The sequence below is a fragment of the Acanthochromis polyacanthus genome, chromosome 1, assembly GCF_021347895.1.
Source record: "Acanthochromis polyacanthus isolate Apoly-LR-REF ecotype Palm Island chromosome 1, KAUST_Apoly_ChrSc, whole genome shotgun sequence".
NCBI lineage: Eukaryota > Metazoa > Chordata > Actinopteri > Pomacentridae > Acanthochromis > Acanthochromis polyacanthus.
In genome coordinates, this window is record NC_067113.1 from 9,261,507 (window position 1) to 9,284,037 (window position 22,531).

The 22,531-nt window shown below is 37.5% G+C and overlaps 2 protein-coding genes and 1 long non-coding RNA gene across 15 annotated transcripts in view; 1 reads left to right on the plus strand and 2 right to left on the minus strand.

Annotated features, from left to right (window-relative positions):
- Positions 1-84: 84 nt before the first annotated feature.
- Positions 85-22,531, minus strand: part of ppp2r3c (protein phosphatase 2, regulatory subunit B'', gamma) — a 49,798-nt gene continuing 27,351 nt past the window's right edge. For 3 of the 12 annotated variants that reach the window (XM_051951290.1, XM_051951280.1, XM_051951273.1), the window contains exon 13: positions 85-1,933. In XM_051951290.1, coding sequence (XP_051807250.1) covers positions 1,736-1,933 — 198 coding nt within the window. In that variant the 3' untranslated portion in view covers positions 85-1,735. Of the gene's footprint in view, positions 1,934-10,136; positions 10,197-10,424; positions 10,563-10,898; positions 11,036-12,456; positions 12,533-12,784; positions 12,841-15,729; positions 15,806-16,056; positions 16,113-22,531 lie in introns of all 12 variants that reach the window. The other 9 variants (XM_051951285.1, XM_051951279.1, XM_051951316.1 and 6 more) reach the window with 8 other exon arrangements.
- LOC127534914 (golgin subfamily A member 6-like protein 1) lies at positions 3,405-6,432 on the plus strand. The gene has a single exon (XM_051951321.1). The coding sequence runs from the start codon at positions 4,048-4,050 to the stop codon at positions 5,392-5,394; it is 1,347 nt and encodes a 448-aa protein (XP_051807281.1). The 5' UTR covers positions 3,405-4,047; the 3' UTR covers positions 5,395-6,432.
- On the minus strand, positions 17,003-19,932 carry LOC110972989 (uncharacterized). Of its 2 annotated transcripts, none has more exons than XR_007943540.1 (3): positions 19,811-19,932; positions 19,609-19,679; positions 17,003-17,052 (listed from the first exon to the last, which is right to left on the minus strand). It is a non-coding gene; the product is annotated as an uncharacterized LOC110972989 (long non-coding RNA). The 2 variants fall into 2 exon arrangements; XR_002597413.2 differs by lacking the exon at positions 17,003-17,052 and adding an exon at positions 19,495-19,525.

Genomic DNA, 22,531 nt, shown 5'->3' on the forward strand with positions numbered 1-22,531 from the left:
GGCTGAACACTGAAACATAACGTCTATTTACCTTCAACCTCAGAGAGGAGTGAAAAAATGTCAGAGCAGAATGAGCTGGGAATGTTCTGTGCATCTGCAGTTTAAATTTTAATTTTAGAAAACTTGAACCCAGATCAGTTAAATGACACACATATGACAGTCTTAATTGCTAATGGTAAAAATAACCTCAGGACAGAATTCTCCAAAGGGTACAGGAGCGTGTTGCAGCCACACCAGAAACAGGAAAATGGATACATATAATGCAACATAAGATGGTTTTAAATATATAAGTAAACAATTTATCTCATTATACTGGGAAACCTTTTACATGATAACGTTAAGTCAACATTTTAGCATAAAGCATTTCAGGCTACACTTTGATAAACTGCTATGAAGCACTTCATGTTAAAACATAGATCTTAACACCGAGAACGGAGAACGATTGATGATACTAGGATAGGTCACATATCCATGGAGCCTCTTTAGCTTATATATGAAGAGTTCATTTGCAAAAACAGAAAACTCCATTCTGATACATTTTCAGTAAACTGTTTTTTATTGTTTACTTGAGATAATATCAAACTGAAGTTGAGTGAATTTGACTCAGTAGAAAAATACATGACAAAATACAGAAAAAATAAATCATTAGTGTTATCTCAAGTAAACAATAAAAAAAATAAATTTTCTGAAAATGTATAAAATGGAGTTATCTGTTTTGGCAAATAAACTCTTCATATATACTTCAAATGTTCATCTGTTTCTAACATCAAAATCTCACCATGTATCAACCCAAGCATGAGTCAGAACTAAATCAAAGTTTAAATACAGAGTCGGCCAAAACAATCACACATCAGGAACAGAAAAACTTGTAAATATCAAATTTGAATAAGTACTTCTATACATATAGATACGTCCTTCGAAGTTTGGTCAAATTCCGATAACACTGTGTCCTGTTGTACGATGTTCTCCCAACAGAAGGCATTACCTTCATGAATGAAGCATTAACAAGTGACGTCGACTACAAAACAGAAACGTCTGGAAGCCGACGGCCTCCACTCTGAGCACCTCTTGTAACGATAGAGGTCAAAGGTAACTTGTATTAATCTCATGATGTCTGAATAAGTTTGTTATTGAAATATTTATGCAAGTTTTTCTTCTGATGTGTGTAAACATTATTTTTGACAGACTCTGTATACCATATTCCTCAGTTTATCCCCATTTCCTCATTCAGTCTGAGTTCCACATAAAACAGTTATTACGCTTTAATGTGAAAGATTTCATGTAATCATGTTGTATCATGAAATGTGAAAGGTCTCCCAGTATAACAATAGTATATTGTTAGAACCGTGTTACAAGCTGATGAGTTTGTACATCATAACAACAACAGCCTTTTGTTATCAAGGTAAATGTTTTCCTATGATGTGGGAAAACACCTTTTTAATGCATTACAAGATGAAACAGGTGGTTGTTTCTTTTTTGTGTGGTTGCAATAAACTTAAAGATGGTAAAATGACAGTAACATGTAGGTGAGGTTTTCTTTGCAGGAAAACAACAGGTAAGAACATCAGACAGTATTTACAAAGAGCACAATTCCTGACTTTTCTTCTTCCATCTCTGTTATGTGGTTCTTCAGCCCTCATTTATCTCCAGTCAGTCAGCAGGTAAAGAGTTCTGCTGTCCCTCTAAGGAACAGAGTTGCTGTTGGGAGTCTTTTTCGTATCTCAACCACAAATCCTCAGGTGTCGTCGAGGTCCGCCGTGCTGCTGCTGCTGTCGTTGTCACTGGCAACCAGAACTTCTCTGTTCTCGTAGGTCCAGAAGCCGTTGAGGTCAATCAGGATGCTGGCCACCGTGTCGCCCTGGCAACTGTTCACCAAATCCTGGAGTGTGATCTTGTAGGGGTCTTTCGGTTTCACCATGTCAAAGATCTCATCCTGAGAAGACACAGTCATCGAAACATTCAAGCACAACAAAATACCTTTTACCTTTTTAACGGCCAAAACTATTACTGTCGTGTGTGTGTGTGTGTGCTGGCTATACTTGTGGGGACCAAATGTCCCCACAACTGTAGGAAAACCGAAAACAATGTCACTTGTGGGGACCTCATTTCGGTCCCCACAAGTTTAAACAGTGTTTTCTGGGCCATGTTGTTGTTACTGAAAAAAAGTACAAGCGCAAAAACGTTTCTTTAGGGTTAGCCATTGTTTTGATCTGGGTTAAGGTTAGGGTTGGGTTAGGGGTTAGTTATGAATGGGAGTCAATGGTAGGTCCCCACAATGATAGAAAAACATAGGTGTGTGTGTGTGTGTGTCGGACAAACACAAACTTTCCCTTTTATTTTGAAAACACTTCAGCAAAAAGTCTTTCTGAAAGCATTGAGGCAGAAATAATCTGCAGCAGCTGAATCTGTAGCAGATTCTAAATCAATGACATGATGACAAATAATGAACATTTCAGGCTTTCATCATTAATTGTTTCTCAGATGTTGTTGTTCAGCCTCAAATTTTAAAAACAAATGTGCTAAAAGGGGGTAACAAGCAATTTAAAAAAATATATCATGGAAAGTATTTGATGTATGGAGTTAAAATTCCACAGATATCATTTTTATCATCAATTTTTATAGATAACAAAAGTTTCAAGCAAATCAGAGCAGAAGAACTGTGATGATCTGAATGTTTTAGTAGCTGTTGGAGTTTATATTGTATTGGATCAAATTCTATCACACAGAAAGTTCTTCCTAATACATGTCCATAGAAAGGTATGAAGGTTTAATGTCTGTTTTTCCATAATTAATTTGTATTTAAGGTCCTTTATTTCATGAAGATAAATAAATTCATGCTTAAAAGTCAAATGATATAAATGAGGACATGTTATCAAAGCAAAAAATGGATTGTCTGAATTCTTAATGGTTGCATTGATGGAATCACTGCTCTTTATTGAGAAATAAACACAAATACACAAAAATCTGACTGTCTCCAGACATTAGGTGAGATTTTTCAGAGCATTTTTCTTGTTGAGCCACAGGTGTTTCCAAGTGAGCAATGACAGTTGTGTTGCCTCCGAACCGGCCGCCACAATCAAATCCTCATAATATACTTTTAACCAAAGCACTTTGCAGCAACGTGAGTTTATAGATTTTTTTCCTTCAGCGGTAAAACGACCCCTGCCTGGACCACAACACACACTGGGAACCATTTTGATCGGTTTATCTGTGCAGAGCAACGCTAGACTGTGTGAGGGCTGAGTTTGGAACACACTTCTTCAATCTTTCTTCAAATACTTTTAAAAGGTAAAGCACTTGGAACCGTGCAGAAACAAGAAAATCCTACACGACCAATATCTGACACCACTTCAATATGAGTTACCATAAATATATATACATAAATTATCAAGCGTGCACGATTTTGCATAGAAAGTTTGGAAGAAACAATAATTCTGTATTAATTCTCAATAATTTGATTCATTATTTAATCTTTTTTTATAAATGCTTAGGGTTTAGCTTTATTAAAGTTGAATGTGTATTTTTTTTTTTAATGTTTTGATTCCAGCTCTGGAATGGGATCTTTATCTTTGTCTTTTATTTTGAAAAGCCAGCATTTTTCAGAGTCCCTTGTAACATTCTACAACTTTTATTTTGATACTGTACCTCAGTGCATTCTGTTAATGGTTTTCAGCTGACCAACTGAAACAATCATTTTAAAAAAAAACAAGCTAAAGAGAACAATCATCTAAAAAAAAACAACCTATAGATATATGTGGACTTCATGTGTGACATCATGTGTGACATCATGAGCTTCCATCAGCAGAGATTACAAGTGTAGGGTGAACTGTTACAACCACACACTTCTGTCTAGAGCCAAAGACAGTGAGCAAACCAGTGACCAGCGAAGGAACCAGAGCGAGGAATTAACCGAACTCAACAAACCTTCGACCTTCTTCCAGAACTTCGGTGTTCTTGAAGAATCTACAGCTTCTGCAACCACCTACAACTACTGCAGTTGTCACATTTTATTTCTTTTTAACACCACTCTTGAACTTTTCTGCTACCATGTCCTTCAGGGCCAATCCAAGGTTGACCATTACCACGGTAATTCGTGGTTTGGCCCCGAATTACCGTGGGCCAAACCACCACCACGTCAATCCTGCCGCGCCCCAAAGCTCTCGTGGCGCCTCTCAGGAGGAAAACGACTTCCTGAGACATCACATCCACAATATGAGCCTTCGAATCCAGGAGCTCATCACCGAAAAGCAGCAGCACTCGTCTGAAATGCTGAGTTCTAAAGCCACGATCAAGCAGCTGCAGGAGAAAGAGAAGGAGCTCCAGAACAAACTTCAGCAGAAGCAGGAACAAATCTCAGTCCTGGAATCACAGCTCAGAGAGCACAAGCAGGTCAAAGAACCAGCTGAGAACACCATGGAGTCTGACGACCAACAGGACTTTGAGGCTTCCTTCAATAACATGAAAACATCGTCCATGAACTGGGGAGACTACATGGACGACGTTGATGAAATGCGAGAGCAGCTGGAACTCAAAGACAGAGAGATCCTGAAACTGAAAAATGAGAACCAGAGTCTTTCAGCTGCTCTCAAAGCCGCCCAGAACCTGCAGAGAGAAGGCGGCAAATCTCTGGAGGACAGTAAAGAGATGCAACAGCAGAAGAAGGCCTTGGATGAGGAGAGAAAGGAGATTGAGAAAGTCAAGAAAGATCTCGAGCAGAAGGCAAAAGATCTGCTAAAAGAAAAAGTCTCGCTTCTGGAGCTGAAGGCAGAAGTGCAGAGAAGCATGGAACAGCTCGAACAGAAGACCTACGAGCTGCTAGACCTCGAGGAAAAACTCAGGCTGGACAGAATAGAGCTGGAGAACCAAAAAAAAGCAGCAGAGATCAAGAAAGAACTTCAAGCTGAGAGGAAAGAACGTGAAAGAATGATGAAAGTTCTAGAAGATCAGAATGCTTCAACCAGCAAACAGAAGTCAGAAGTGGAGGAACAGAAAGAGGAAATGAAGGAGACTTCTCTGAAGATGGAAGAAGAGAAGACAAAGCTAGAGGTTAGCGAAATCCTGGAGCAAAACAATCCAGAAATCCAGGGAAAGATTGCTGAACTGGAGACAGAAAAGAAAGACATGGGAGAGAATCAAAGACTCCAGGACAAGAAAAAAGAACTGGAGCAAGAAAAGGCAGAAATGGAGGTGAGGTATGAGAATCTGCAGAGCGAGAAGGAAGAACCGAAGCAGCAGAAAACAGAAACAGAAGATGGAAATAAAGAGCTGCAAGAAGACGAGGTCAAGCTGCAGGAGGAGACTCAAGACCTGGAGGTGAAGCAGCAGGAAAACCAGCAACAGAAGAAGAAACGAAAGAAGAGGGGCTTCTGGAGCTGGCTGTTCAGAAAGTCCTGAGGTGGACCAGGCTCATGAGCTTCCTCACCTTCCACTCCCCCTTTTTCTCCCTCCTTCAGCTCTCATCATTTCTGCCTCTACCTCTCCATCCATCCTTCCTCTCTCATCTTCACCTCTCCTTTCTCCTTCTCATCTTCACCTCTCCATCCATCCTCCATCTCATCTTCACCTCTCCATCCATCCTCCATCTCATCTTCACCTCTTAAAAAATAAACTTTAATCCAATGGGACATGGTGGGAACATGCTGGTCCGAGGCAATCCCACCAGCACCAGAACCCTCTGCAGTAAGGAGCTGGCCTGCCTCAGGTAAGCAAAGGCAGTCATGGACACACACAACACTCATTTACATCCAATTATTTGAAAACAATTATATGCCACATGAAGTCTGTGAATTTTTCTGTTTGAAGTAGAGCTAAAACATGTTGAAAGGGAAGAAAAGGAGCCCTATATTGACTTTTGCCTCTTTTCTGCTTTGACTCAAGGTTACCCAACCTGGCGCAGACCTGTTATATGAACGCCACACTGCAAGCCCTCCTGACACTGACTGGTTTCGTGCAGGAGGTCAACAACCAGGAGCAGTTGTGGCATTAGAGGACACAGTAGGGGGTAGAGGTATGTAAACAAAAACTGAGTCGGACATGGCTTAAGATAACCCGCACAACCTGCACAGCAACTAGAAACATTTATGTATAATAAGTTAAATATCAATCAAAAATTGTATATATAAAATCTAAACTGATTTAATACAAAATTTTAAAACACTATTAAATTGAAAAATCCACCACAGAAACATCAAATTCTCACAATCTAATTTCACAGAATATTAAGTGGCTGTTATCAACATTTTTATGTCATTGTATGAAAACAATGTCAGCAACTTAACATGTTTCTTCTTTCTAACATGTTTTTTATTCTCTCTTTTTCCTTAGTAGTGTCAATAGCTTTGTGTTGCTGTCTCTCTCTCTCTTCTTTCCCTCTCAACCTGGCCGGCCAGCAGCAGATGGGTCCCCCCACATGAGTCTGGTTCTGCTCAAGGTTTTTTCCCTGTTAAAAGGGTGTTTTCCTTGCCACTGTCGCCTTCAGGCTTGCTCTGTGGGGGTTCAGGCCATATGGGTTCTCTCAAGCTTTTTGACACAATCTATATAAATAATATCGGATTAAACTGAATTGAAAGTTCTTTTGATTGTTTCTTGAATAAATGTATCAAAATGTCTAAAAATTTGACATCAAGATGTGTTCATGTATTCATGAAACTTGACTGACAACTTCTATTTTGTGTCACTGACAAACAAGAACAGCTGAAATATCAGAGTGTGTCATTTGTGATACAGACCTCAACTACAAAAAGAGAGTTGGAACAGGATGTGTTGTCACCATCTGACTTTATGATCTGGATATTTTACAAGAAAACTGATTGTTCAGTTGTTGATGTTTATGCATGCCAGTTTCTGTAGTTTCTTTTTGTTTGCCTTTCAGCTTGCATCATATAACTGTCAGTGCTCACAATAGTGACCTCTCACTTCTGTTTGTTGCTCTGAGTTATTTTCTGTTTCTTCCTGTGTGACCCGACAATCTGCATCTTGCAGCCACATCACACTTCATCTCAGAGGCTGAGGTCAATGTGTGCCCATTATATATGACTTTTTGCTGGAAAATGCTCCATGTAAATACAGCGGTACGAGGATAGACGGACCAGGCTTTGGTGGCATTGCTTTACCAATAAGAAGTAGTTCAGATTAAAGTATTTGAATACATGTGGTGCATTTAGCCTCACTACGTGGAGAGCTTTTCGCAGGAAAAGTGTAAAGTGTAACCACAGGGGTGAATATGTGTGTACGAGTTGTACACTATGAATGCCCTCCCTCGACCCCGAGCTCCTCCTGCTGACTGTGATGCAGTTTATTATTGTATTGCTTCATTCACAAGCAACCTCTGAATGCAAATTGAGCATAAATGTAGTTCGGAAGGCAGTTTAGCTGCACGGAAACATCATTTCTTTGATATTTTTGATGAAATCTATGTGATGTGAACTGAAATATTTTGCTCTCATTTTGCCAATAGTGATGACATTTCCTAATCAGAGGTGAAACTCTGATGAGGAAACATCAGGGAGGATGGTAGAGGAACAAAATATTCCCAACAAATATTAAAACTAACTTATATGTGTCTAAAAATCCATATAATCAAGAGAGAGATCCCACATAAGTATATAGAAATTCTTTGTCAAATTCCTTATGTGTAAAATGAGCCATAAAAAGCACATGTAACACACTTTTTTTCTGTTGCTGTTCCATGTCTCACCTGTAGGGGTCACTGTGAACCCAATCCACAGTGCTGCGGTGAATAAACCAACACACAACTACACACACTTTCTCTCTCACACACACATCATGAATCACATAGTTGAATAGCTGTTCTCCTACATTATAACACCGTGAGTCAACAAACACACTCACAGGGAGGATTGAATGTTTTCCTGCGTCACAATCAGCATTTGATCAAATCAGTAGTGAGTAGGGTTCGACCCTAGCCACCCTTTAGCTTCCGAATTCAGGTTTCTTCCTTCTAGACGCAGGTTTCAAGTGCCTATATGTAGGACAGTTAGATTTAAAAAATCATGGGTCCCACTGGCCATTGGCCTTCTTAACAAAGAACGGTTTTTAACGCCTTTATAAGGCAGTCCGCTCTGTGGTCATTTTAACTTTCCTTCGGTTTTTATGTATCTTGTATTCTATTGAATTTAATTGATTATTGTTATTTTTACTGTTGCGTATCGCATTTTATTGTGTTTTGTCTGTTGTTTGCTGCTGGCTGCACCAAAAATTGCCCCACGGGGACATTAAAGATTTCTTGATCTTGATCTTGAAGGTGAACGGGTTAAAAGATCAACATAAATGAACAACAGGGGGTCAAACGCCGGCTGTTTCATTAATGATCTCTGTGTTTTACGTGCGCATGAACATTAGTGGACGTATGAATGTAAAAGTGGTGACTTAAAGCAGCAGCAGATAACTTCACGCGTGTTCCTTGTTTGTTACACAACAATTAGTTAGTAGCAGCTCACACACTATTGAAACCAGATGTTTAAATTACTGACAAATGGATATTCCAGTAATACATTTAGTCCCTGCCAGGACTCTGCAGTTGCTTCAGGAAATGTAAAACAGCTCCAGGATCTCAGCACCTTCCCAAAAATCCTGCAGGGACCTCGTCTCAGATCTTTAAATCTCATGGTGACCTGCTTTTTTTGTTTGTTTGTGTGTTCATTTTAAACCTGAAATGGGACACACAGGAATACGAATCCAGAAAATACCTGAAATGTATTGATCAAAGGGGTTTCTCACTTAAAAACTGCCTTCACGCACAAATCAGAATTTCTTTTACCTCAACTTTGACAGTTATATTGTAGAATAGCTCCGTACAACAAAGACATTACTGCAAATATAATAGTAGAAATGGGGTTTTCATAAAAAATCTGTATTAAATATATGTTTTTGTTTAGTAAATTTGAGATATCTAGTAGAATAACAGACATTTTAGCAAGAAAAAGGGTGAATAAGTGTGTTTTCGTTTAATTTTTCTCGTGAAAACCTATGTCATTTCAAAGTATAATCTACATAAAATTTATATAAAATTACAGAATCAATACTCTTTTTCTGTCAATTGTCACCAATTCTATCTATTTTTTTAAAAATATTGACAGTGTTAAATTTAAAAACTTGAATTTATCAATTTCTATTAAATAAAAAGAAATTAGTTGTAAAAGAAGTATTTTTGTGTCAAAAAAATCAATTCAATCATGTAATTTTTCTTAAAAATGGAAATTATAGTATGGAGTTACAGATTTTTAATGTCGTTTTACAGTAGACATGTAAATTCATAGTTTGTTTTAAATTTAATTGATATTTTAGTATTTGCTACAGAAAAGTACAGCAAAAATCTGTAAAAATAAAATAAAATCCTACAAAGCAGAGAAAAATTCCAGTCTTTTTTTCCAGTCCATCAGTGTTTATTCTGAGAAATGTCGCAGAATCTACCAGCTGCAGCAGAGGACAAGAAAAATTGGGAAACCTTGACTAGAAAAGGGCATAAAGTTGCATTTCAACACAAAACAGCTGGACTGAAGTAAAGATCACAGATGGATGTAACAACAGTGCAGCGTTTTGATACAGGGAGCATATTTTACATTTAAGAAACTGCTAAAACACACAGTCCACACATATATACACACACTAGTGTTGAAAAGAGGAAGCTCACTCCTTCATGTAGCTTTCTTTACTCCCACATTGTTTGTTTGTGTGTGTGTGTGTGTGTGTGTGTGTGTGTGTGTGTGTGTGTGTGTGTGTGTGTGTGTGTGTGTGTGTGTGTGTGTGTGTGTGTGTGTGTACTTGTACTTGCTACATTGTGAGAACCATTTTCTGCATTTAACTATCAAAGTGAGGACATTTTTACAAAGTGAGGACATTTTGGCCGGTCCTCACTTTGAAACAGCCATGTTTGAGGGTGAAGACTTGTTTTTAGAGAACGAATTGAGGTTTGGTTAGGGTTAGGGTAAGGATTAAGTTTAGGCAATCAGTTGTGATAGTTAAGGTTAGGGTAAGGCTCTAGGAAATGCATTACGCTTATGGATGTCCTCACTAAGATAGAAGTACAAACGTGTGTGTGTGTGTGTGTGTGTGTGTGTGTGTGTGTGTGTGTGTGTGTGTGTGTGTGTGTGTGTGTGTGTGTGTGTGAGAGATACCTTGACATCCTGGAAGGACACAGGCTCCTGACCGTGCAGCTTCATCTGCTCCTGAATGGCCTGAAGAACAAAACACACAGCAGCATACTGAGTGTGAAAGTTTATTTTTCTAACCACAAAATGGAAAATTCAGAATCACAACTTTAGGACGACAATGTGCTGAATTCTGAATTTATGTAACGAGAATAAGTGGATGGATGACTGATATCTTTAACAATAAAAACATTTGAATTCCTGTCTTTACTTTGTATCATTCCTGTGTTTGTGTGAGGGGTGTGTAGTCAATACCCTGAAGAAGTAGTTGAGAGAAAACACATTTAGGTATCCTTGATTCTCCATGTCCAAAAGTTTGAAAATATACTGTAAAGCTGCCGGCTCTTTCCTGTTTTCCAGGGCCAATACAAAGTCCAGATAGGTCTTATAATCCTGGAAAAGAGAGAGAGAAACACAACTACTGAGACAAAAAACACCCGACTGGGACAACTGAGGTCTGCAAGTTAATCATCTAAAATATTTCACTGACGAAAGACTTAGTCCTATAATTCTTTAGTGTCATCAAATGTGTGTCAGCTTCCTGAAGAAGTCACACTGTGCTCACTCAGCTAAAGATTAACCTCATGATACAAACAGGTGAACAAGTAAAATCAAAGGAGTGACGTGTAAGGCACATGAGGCTACATCTTTAGCAGAATACTGTTATTCCCTTCAGCAGAGTTACAAAACATCTCTTCAACGGCTGTCAGTTCCTGTCACTGATCGTACCATTTCTCCATCGTAAGTGAGACACTCCTGAAACACTCTGTCCAGGAACACTGAGGTGAGAGTAGCTGTGCCGTAGCGAGAAAGCTCCTCTTTGCTCAACATGCCGTTGTGGTCTTTATCCAGGTTGAGGTACTGACCTGTGGAGATGCAGGCAAAAGTCCAGACATAAGACAAAAATACAGGGGCAGGTGGTAGCTGACAGACAGACATGTACTAACTACATCAGTTCCACAAAGACTGGTGAACCTGACAAACTGTTTTCCAGCCTTCCTGTAGATATATAGATCTCTATGAAGTTCAGAGGGTTTCCCACAAACATTTTAACAGTGTGTAAAGTTCGCGGTCGCCAAGTCGCCCGAAGCGACCAGAACGATGCCCGGGCGATAAACAGATACAATTTATACATTTCTCATCGCCCGGCCGGGCAACAAGCATTTTGTAAATAAATAAATAAATAAATAAACTGAAAGATTTCTAACCTTTCGCTTTGTTCTGCGCAGGCAGTGTTGCCAACTTAGGGGCTCGACCGATCTCAGTCTCCAGACAGGTGATTGGTCAGACTGTGTGCTGTAGATATGTTGGAACTAAATGCTGTAGCCTAGAGCACAGTCTGACCAATCACCTGTCTGGAGACTGAGATCGGTTGATTAAATGAGTCAGGTCTGGTGTGATGCTGCTTAGTTGGAACAAAAAACTGCAGCCACACCGGCCCTTTGTGGAATGAGTTTGACATCCCTGCTCTAATGAACCAGTATTGTTCATTAGAGTTTCATTTACTTTTGCATAATGGAAATTTAAATTTACCAAATGGTCAGAAATAAAAAGAAGATGCACAGATATTTGTCAAAAAAGGCAACACAGACTCTTTGCAGCACCATCTGATGGCAGCCTCAGCACTGCACTCCTTTTCCTAGGGTGACACCAACAGCCGAAACCAAAATCCTTGCATGTTGTGAACGTACTTGGTCATTAAAGCTGATTCTGATTCAGTCCACACAGACTGATCATGCTTACTGTCATTCTGAGTCAGAAATCCTAAACCCTAACACTTTTATTATTCACAATCAAATTTTCCAGCATCCAGGTTGACCAATAAATGAAAAATTCTTAAACTATTGAACATGATGTATGTCATGTGTCTAAACTTTGTAAAATCCGAAGGTTAAATCCTAATTTTGCCATTGTGCAAATGGATTCATGTTACTAATTACACGTTTACATGTACAAAACAAACATTTCTATATTATTGTTTAGCAGATAAGCTAACAACTGCTGCCGCCTTAAACCTCGTATGTATCGGACAAAAACATGAATTTCAGTTTACTCCATGTAACTCATTTTCGCAGAATAAACTGAACTTCTTGCTAGAAAAAGAAACCAAATGTTGCTGTTTTGTTTAACTTTGACCATATTTATGTGGATGTGTGACAGTATGTAATTACTTTAGATTAACATAGAGATATATATGGTTGTGTGGTTCAGGATGCAGAACCTTTAATTCACACCATCAACAGTGCAAAGTCGAAAACCCAGAGGTTACAACCAGTTAGTTTCCTACCGTAGACTCTGAGAGCTGATGGGGCTGAGAAACAGTTGGACTCCTGACTCTCTTTAGACAATTCCTCGTCTCTCAGCTGGAAACACACAGAGGGACAGAGAGGTAGAAATGGAAGGCAAGAAAAAATATCAAAAGGAAGCACTGTCTAACCAAGTTAGCTTCATAATACTAGACAATTTCATGAAAAACGCAAAAAACTGCACTGACTATTGTAACTACAAAATGACACGTTTCAGGAAGACTAACAGAGTTACAATATATTTCTGTAATGGTGCGAAAAAAAAACTTGAAACTTTAAAGACTTTAAAGTGAAAACAAATAAACATACCTCCAATAAGTCATCTAGAAAACTGCAGGCCAAGATATCTTGAATTTCTATCTTTCCTGTAAAAAGTAAAAAGAATTTTACCAACAAAAAAAGAGACACAAAACTGCAAAAATTTGATTTGATTTGATTTATTGGGATCCCCATTAGCTATGGCAATGCCAAAGCTATTCTTCCTGGGGTCCATACAACATCCTTACAATGTGTCAATGCAGTTGCATTATTTATAATACAATCCATATACAAATGCAACATAAAACAACAAACATATACACAACACAACAATACACAAACAATACAAGACCGCTCCCAGGTCAGCAGTGATATATAATATTTACATATCATATCTACATAGATCTACATATATTATGTATATTGGTCACACAAAACTCAAATTTCTTTTGCCCTTAGATATTACACCCAACGCCATTGAGCGCAACCCCAATTTAACCCGATTTAACAATTAAATTTAAATCAGATTTGACAGTCACCCATTCTTTACTTATTTATCTCGCTAGAACTATTTCTGTTGCAAAGGTGCAATTTTAAGTAATACTTGTACTTCCAATTAACCTAAAATGAGACATTAAACTGCAAAAACAAGACACAAATTGACAAATTGAGACATAAAATGGCAAAAATGAGACAAAATGGCAAAAACTAGACACAATATGACAAAAATGAGATAAAAAAAGACAAAAATTTGAAAAAATGAGACAAAAAATAGACACAAAATGACAAAAACTGGACACAAAATGATAAAAAGTAGACACAAAATAATAATGATGATAATATAATAATAATGTTATTTATATAACAGCCTTAAGAACATTGTTCACAAAGTGTTCACAAAGTCAGAGCAGGCAATTATAATAAACAGTAACAATGATAATTAATTAAATGAATAATTAGCTATATTAGCACGCAACTCAAACAAAGGAAGCAGACAGTTTGAAAATTAAAGAATAAGATTGAGGGTTAAAATTAAAAGTTAAAAAAGATTTGAGAATTAAAGAATTAGAGAGAATTGAGAGATGACATCACACCAAAGAACCAGTCAGCTAAAAGTAAAATAAAACAAGAGAGAGCATCTAAAATAAGCAGGACATAATACAGAATAAAACACTGAAACTAATTCAAGCTAAAAGTAAAACTCACATAAAAGCAGGTCAGAAAAAGTGAGTTTTAAGAAGTGCTCAAACGTATGGTTGACCATGAAGGAGGAAATAAGCCAAACCGGGATTTTGTAGGCTTGTAGTACCATGATGGAAGATATTTTATACAAATTTCTAGATCTCTACCACCTGTGCCACATTGCCTTTTGGCCTCACCAAAATTGGTCACTTTTTGTGGGGTCCATACTTTAGCCGCTCATATCTTTCTATACGATACCCCCAGAAGTCTCCAACTTTGTAAGTTATCATACAATTTTGTTTAGAATAGGACAGAGTGGTCCTTGGGTCAACATTTATAACATTTCTAGGAATTTCAGACCCCTAAAACCTACTCGCGAGTGTGTTTTTCTTAATTTTTAGCATTTTTAGAAGGCTCCTGTGGTCTGTAGAGAGTAGCTAGGAGGCTGTGAGGCTACATGTGATGTCAGATGGTTGCCGTGAGCTTGTCTGCCAAATTTCAGCCATCAACACTGTCTAAAGGCTGAGAAATAAGCAGTTAAATAGTGCAAAATCCTAGGCGAGGATTTAGGGGGTGGGTTTAGGTCCAAATTCCAGAAATTTGAAGAGGTCATAACTTTGGAACTAGTAGAGATAGAGACCTATAATTTTGCATGGAAAGTTCTATTGTAACCATCTTTCAGCACATAAAACCCTGAGAAAATTGTCAATGGTGCAGCAACCACTTTTCTGGAAGTTGTGTGTTTTCACATGAAATGACTCAAATGACTATTGTGAAGCACACCGTTTCATCCTCTATTTGAAGACGTACATGTCGATCCTGCTGCTGCATGACGGCTGCAGAGATTTATTAAACCCTTCCTGCAAACAGCTGGTAGCAATAAACGCAGCTCTAATCAGCTGTTTCAGAAAAACTGTGATTCACATTAAGTAACCCCAATAGATGTAACTGGTGAGCCTCATCAATCTATTCTATGATTTATAGGCTAGCTGACCAAACTGTTTCTATGTGTATGTGTTGTTTATGGTTACTCCTGCAGGTTATACATCATCTTAAGATGGTCTTAGCTGCCAAGCCCTCTGAATTTAGGAAGGAAATAAATAAATACCAACAGAGATGGCCATGAAACTCTAATGAACCAGTATTGTTCATTAGAGTTTCATTTACTTTAGCATAATAGAAATTAAAGTTTATCAAATGGTCAGAAATAAAAAGAAGCTGCAGCAATATATGTCAAATAAGACAACACAGACCCTTCAGTCCACACAGACTGATCATGCTTACTGTCATTCTGAAATCCTAAACCCTAACATTTTTATTATTCACAATCAAACTGCCTCCAGTGTGTTCGATAAATAAAAAATTCTTAAACTAACTACTGAACATGATATATCTCATGTGTCTATCTCTATCCTAATTCTGTCATTGTGCAAATGGATTCATATTACATACAGTGCCATTAATTGGCACAAAATCACAAAATAAACATTTAAATTGAAATAAGTGTTATTAGGTAAGCTAACAACTGCTGCCGCCTTAAACCTCGTATGTATCGGACAAAAACATGAATTTCAGTTTACTCCATGTAACTCATTTTCACAGAATAAACTGAACTTCTTGCTAGAAAATGAAACCAAATGTTGCTGTTTTGTTTAACTTTGACCATATTTATGTGGATGTGTGACAGTATGTAATTACTTTAGATTAACATAGAGATATATATGGTTGTGTGGTTCAGGATGCAGAACCTTTAATTCACACCATCAACAGTGCAAAGTCGAAAACCCAGAGGTTACAACCAGTTAGTTTCCTACCGTAGACTCTGAGAGCTGATGGGGCTGAGAACCAGTTGGACTCCTGACTCTCTTTAGACAATTCCTCGTCTCTCAGCTGGAAACACACAGAGGGACAGAGAGGTAGAAATGGAAGGCAAGAAAAATATCAAAAGGAAGCACTGTCTAACCAAGTTAGCTTCATAATACTAGACAATTTCATGAAAAACGCAAAAAACTGCACTGACTATTGTAACTACAAAATGACACGTTTCAGGAAGACTAACACAGTTACAATATATTTCTGTAATGGTGCGAAAAAAAAACTTGAAACTTTAAAGACTTTAAAGTGAAAACAAATAAACATACCTCCAATAAGTCATCTAGAAAACTGCAGGCCAAGATATCTTGAATTTTTATCTTTCCTGTAAAAAGTAAAAAGAATTTTACCAACAAAAAAAATGACACAAAGTGGCAAAAACGATACACAAAATTGAAAAAATGAGACAAAAAATAGACACAAAATGACAAAAACTGGACACAAAATGATAAAAAGTAGACACAAAATAATAATGATGATAATATAATAATAATGTTATTTATATAACAGCCTTAAGAACATTGTTCACAAAGTGTTCACAAAGTCAGAGCAGGCAATTATAATAAACAGTAACAATGATAATTAATTAAATGAATAATTAGCTATATTAGCACGCAACTCAAACAAAGGAAGCAGACAGTTTGAAAATTAAAGAATAAGATTGAGGGTTAAAATTAAAAGTTAAAAAAGATTTGAGAATTAAAGAATTAGAGAGAATTGAGAGATGACATCACACCAAAGAACCAGTCAGCTAAAAGTAAAATAAAACAAGAGAGAGCATCTAAAATAAGCAGGACATAATACAGAATAAAACACTGAAACTAATTCAAGCTAAAAGTAAAACTCACATAAAAGCAGGTCAGAAAAAGTGAGTTTTAAGAAGTGCTCTAAAAAATAAGTCACATATTATGTCTAAAAATGAAAACCTGCTGTCTCTAAACTGCTCTGTAGAAGGACGACTTCTGTCTTTACTGGTAGAATCATTCTTAAAATATGTTGCAGTCGTAGCTATGTTACTTTTAATTTATATGTTTTATAACTGTTGTGTGTTTGCTGTGATGGAACACTGCAGTTAGATAAAGTCCTCACAGAGATCCTTTCATTTTCTGACCTAATGAAACGAGCCACTCAAGTTGTCTCACCTGTTCGGAGAGGGTCGAGGAAGAAAAAGAACTTGCGAACAGCGGTGCAAACGCAGAAAGAATAGAAGGACTTCTCCAGTCCGTCCAGCTGAGGCAGGGTGGGGATCAGCTGGTGAAGAGGTCCTTGAAGAATATCACACAACACAAACTCTTACAGATGCTACCAGAAGAAAACTGGTCAATATAATAGTGGCCCACATGATTGATAAACACGGGTAAATGTGTTGTATTTGTGTACACTCTTTCAAAAAAGAAAAACAAGTAACTCCTTAGCCATTACATAAATAATGCAAATTTAATCTCTCTTCTCAGGCACCCCCCCACCAAAGCTGTTAGAGAAGAGTACGCTCTTGGGATAGTGACAGTGTTCCCGTCCCTCAAAGACCCATACTCCAAGAAAGACTACGTCTGTATAGTCATCATTCCTTCTTTGTTGACATAATTTTTATGTTTGGGTTGTTGGGTTCGGGGGACATTTGAATTCTGAGATTTCTTATGAGCGATGACACATTAATTGTGACTGTATTTCCATTTTAGGAACACTTCTATGATGCTGCAAGCAGCACAGGATACAATTCTTGGCGTCTGAAGACAATCCAGAGAAAGATTGGACCAGGAGTGAAAGTCGTTTTAAATTCTTGCCGGAACTATTACCATTATGTCCGTAGTGTTGCCAACTCTTCAGTAAGGAAAGTGGCTATTGGCTGTCCTAAAAGTCGCTAAATGACGTCATCTCCTAATTTGCATATTTCCCAGTTTGCATGTAATTGTAAATCAATGTTGTAGGAGAGAGGAATAACGTTGTGGAAGAGACCAAAAAGTGAGTTTAAAACACCCAAAATATGTTTTTGAACTCAAGGCTAAATGCTGTGGCTTATTTTAGTATGACAGTGAAGAAACATTATCATTTTGTTTTTTATAATATTTTTTATGTTGATTCTACTGTATTTATGCCATTACCAATGCATGTATCTTAATTTTGTATTTCTATATGAATAATTAAATATATTTTACTTTTTTATGTTTAAGTAAGTCAGTTTGTGAGACACTCTGGTAAAAAATACGCATCCCTTCCAAAAAATGTCTCTATGACTGTGACTTTGACAACGTCAGGTTTAAAATGCTAATTACTCATTTCAAATTTAAGGAATGACAGGTAGATGTAGAACAATATGCAAGTAACAATTTGAGGTAGTTTCTAAAGTGTGCAGCCATTTTTTTATTTTTTCAAATCACTAAAAGTCTTTAAAGGGATAACAATTTGTCGTTTCTTAAAATGCATAAAGTTGCATGGAACATGCCATTGGAGAATAGGGAAACAAAGTGTGTATGTTATCTCTACAACAATCCTGTTAAAACATTGTATTTTTGACATTACATTTTGACTTATCTTTGATCTGTACTGAGTACTCCAGGTTCAGCAACATGGAGACTGAGCACCGCTGTGTGGCAGAAGTCAGTGGTACAATAAACTTCAGTGACGTTCAAAGTGTTAGAGTGAAGCAGCTGTGTAAGAAAACCCATTAGAATGTTTTATTTCTCCTGATTTACACCTACTAGCAGCTAGTCATGCATCATCCTTTTCAATGTAAAAGCAAAATAGAAAAGATTTCTTTGAAAAGCTAAAGAGGTGGATCCCTGTGCAAAACACAGCTTGATTTAAGTTTTTTGAGAATGGGACAGACAATTGCAGGACTGGATTGTCAGTCCCTTAATAACTTACTCCACTTGTTTACTCCAAAGTAGTGCGAGCACTTTCGGGCAGAAGAGCAAGTTGAACTGGAACATTTCTGAAGGAAGTTTGAGTGTGCAAATGCATCTTCTGACGGCTGATATGACCGGCTAATAATCATACATAAGGTGGAATTTGTTTTTTTTTTTTGCACATTTTACTGTTTTTTCAGCATATAGACCATATTAGACCAGGTCCAGGTCGAGAACCACTATCTACACTGGTCTAATGTGGTCTGGATGAGAAAAAAAAAAAGTAAAATGTGCCTTTATTGCATTTTCCAACAAATAGAATAAAGGTTTCACAAATCAGAGACTATGTTTTATGAATCTACAGGCTCTGTAGAATAATTCAGTGCAGATTTGAAGAGTCCAAGTGTAGCGGTTCTCGACCTGGTCTAATGTGGTCTATATGCTGAAAAACAGTAAAAATGTAACTTTATTGCGTTTTCACAAATCGAATAAAGTTTTCACAAATCAGAGACTATGTTTTTATGAATATTCAGTCTCTGTACAATAGTCGAGTACAGATTTGAGGAGTCTAGGTACAGTGGTTTTCAATCTGGACCTGGTCTAATAAGGACTGGTTATAAAGCAAAAACGGTGAAATATCCCCTTTAACGTTTTCACAAATAAAATACAAGTTTTACAAATACAATAGCTCTTGTCAGGCATAGTTAATGTCTTACCCAAATGGTCTAAATGTTTATAAATCAAGAAGTGTCGAAAAAAAACTGATAATCAGTGGATAAACTGTCGCACCGCAGGTTCATTTCATTTCCCCTTAAGTACCGAATCGGAAGCTGCTGAATCGGAAGCTAACTTCAGCGTCGCGGATCAGCTCCAGGATGTAGTTCTCCAGATCCTACACACATGATAGCGTCACCGTTTCCCAGCATCAAAAATCTCACTGCTCTTCAGCTGTACTGCACCACGGTTAACTCTTACCGACTCTCTGAGGTAGCCCTGTCCCGCCACGTCGTACAGACTCAGGCCGATCCGGGTCTGATGCAGCCACACTAGACGTTCATGCAGATGTGAGAGAAGAGAAGAACAGAAACAGATGTTTACCACCCAGAGGAGCACACTGACGAAACTAAATATTAAAAATCAGAACAGGCAGAAGAAGAAAGGCGAGTTAGGGTCGGACCTTTCCTCATGACATAGTTAAAGAACTGCATGATGGAGATTCTGCCATAGGGGTCGCTGTGGAGCAGCTTGGCGTACACTCTGGATGTGAAAGAATTTTCTGAGGAAAGAAAGAAGGGCAGACAAAGTTAACCTTATATAATCATTTATATCATATTTGATCCCATGAGTTTCTGAGACCTCCATCTCATCAACATGATAAATAGTTTCCTTTAAACCTGTGGTATATAACCTCATACATGTATTCTGCCTCCTTGTGGATCATCGTTCCACTACTGGTAGCTGAAGTCGTATTTTGCCCTTTTCAAAATGGAAAATCTCATGATATTGTCGACATGCGTTTTTCAGGAAAAATCGTTGCTCGTTTTCAAGAAGTATAAACCACATCCAAATTGTTACTCAACTTTAAATAAGCATATTCTGCATGGAAAGAATGCATATTTACTAAAGTAATTCCATTGTTTATATTTCAATTAACGCATGTTAAAATGTCTGTATTACATTTGATGCTCCAGGTTCATAACATGCTTTTTCCTGAATCATCATCTAACATTTTTAAATGTAATCTAGATTATACCCTACCAAAAATTACAAAAACCCTTTTGATGACTTATTAATTGAATGAAATAATGTCTTCAAATGCATTTGAGTGGTTTTCCAATAAATGCAGCATGGCTAGAAACAGTGAACAGAGGGAAGCAAGTTTCTGTGCATCTGCAGTTTTAAATTTTATTTTAGAAAACTTGAACCCAGAATCAGTTAAATGACACACATACGGACAGTCTTAATTGCTAATGGTAAAAATAACCTCAGGACAGAATTCTCTCCAAAGGGTACAGGAGGCGTGTTGCAGCCACACCAGAAACAGGAAAATGGATACATATAATGCAACATAAGATGGTTTTAAATATATAAGTAAACAATTTATCTCATTATACTGGGAAACCTTTTACATGATAACGTTAAGTCAACATTTTAGCATAAAGCATTTCAGGCTACACTTTGATAAACTGCTATGAAGCACTTCATGTTAAAACATAGATCTTAATAACACCGAGAACAGAGAACGATTGATGATACTAGGATAGGTCACATATCCATGGAGCCTCTTTAGCTTATATATGAAGAGTTCATTTGCAAAAACAGAAAACTCCATTCTGATACATTTTCAGTAAACTGTTTTTTATTGTTTACTTGAGATAATATCAAACTGAAGTTGAGTGAATTTGACTCAGTAGAAAAATACATGACAAAATACAGAAAAAATAAATCATTAGTGTTATCTCAAGTAAACAATAAAAAAATAAGTTTTTTGAAAATGTATAAAATGGAGTTATCTGTTTTGACAAATAAACTCTTCATATATACTTCAAATGTTCATCTGTTTCTAACATCAAAATCTCACCATGTATCAACCCAAGCATGAGTCAGAACTAAATCAAAGTTTAAATACAGAGTCGGCCAAAACAATCACACATCAGGAACAGAAAAACTTGTAAATATCAAATTTGAATAAGTACTTCTATACATATAGATACGTCCTTCGAAGTTTGGTCAAATTCCGATAACACTGTGTCCTGTTGTACGATGTTCTCCCAACAGAAGGCATTACCTTCATGAATGAAGCATTAACAAGTGACGTCTACTACAAAACAGAAACGTCTGGAAGCCGACGGCCTCCACTCTGAGCACCTCTTGTAACGATAGAGGTCAAAGGTAACTTGTATTAATCTCATGATGTCTGAATAAGTTTGTTATTGAAATATTTATGCAAGTTTTTCTTCTCCTGATGTGTGTAAACATTATTTTTGACAGACTCTGTATACCATATTCCTCAGTTTATCCCCATTTCCTCATTCAATCTGAGTTCCACATAATATAAGTTATTACGCTTTAATGTGAAAGATTTCATGTTGTAATCATGTTGTATCATGAAATGTGAAAGGTCTCCCAGTATAACAATAGTATATTGTTAGAACCGTGTTACAAGCTGATGAGTTTGTACATCATAACAACAACAGCCTTTTGTTATCAAGGTAAATGTTTTCCTATGATATGGGAAAACACCTTTTTAATGCATTACAAGATGAAACAGGTGGTTGTTTCTTTTTTGTGTGGTTGCAATAAACTTAAAGATGGTAAAATGACAGTAACATGTAGGTGAGGTTTTCTTTGCAGGAAAACAACAGGTAAGAACATCAGACAGTATTTACAAAGAGCACAATTCCTGACTTTTCTTCTTCCATCTCTGTTATGTGGTTCTTCAGCCCTCATTTATCTCCAGTCAGTCAGCAGGTAAAGAGTTCTGCTGTCCCTCTAAGGAACAGAGTTGCTGTTGGGAGTCTTTTTCGTATCTCAACCACAAATCCTCAGGTGTCGTCGAGGTCCGCCGTGCTGCTGCTGCTGTCGTTGTCAAACCATGGTGAAACCTAAGACCCCTACAAGATCACACTCCAGGATTTTGGTAACAGTTGCCAGGGCGACACGGTGGCCAGCCCATCTGACTGACCTCAACGGCTTCTGGAACCTACGAGAACAGAGAAGTTCTGGTGCCAGTGACAACGACAGCAGCAAGCACGGCACCTCGACGACACCTTGAGATTGCTAACAAAAACCGCCAAAAAACACGAGACCACTAAACAAAAGAAACTGGCCAGCATCCTGATTCGACCTCAAACGAGCTGTCTGGACCGCTAGAGAATAGAGAGTTCTTGGTTGCCAG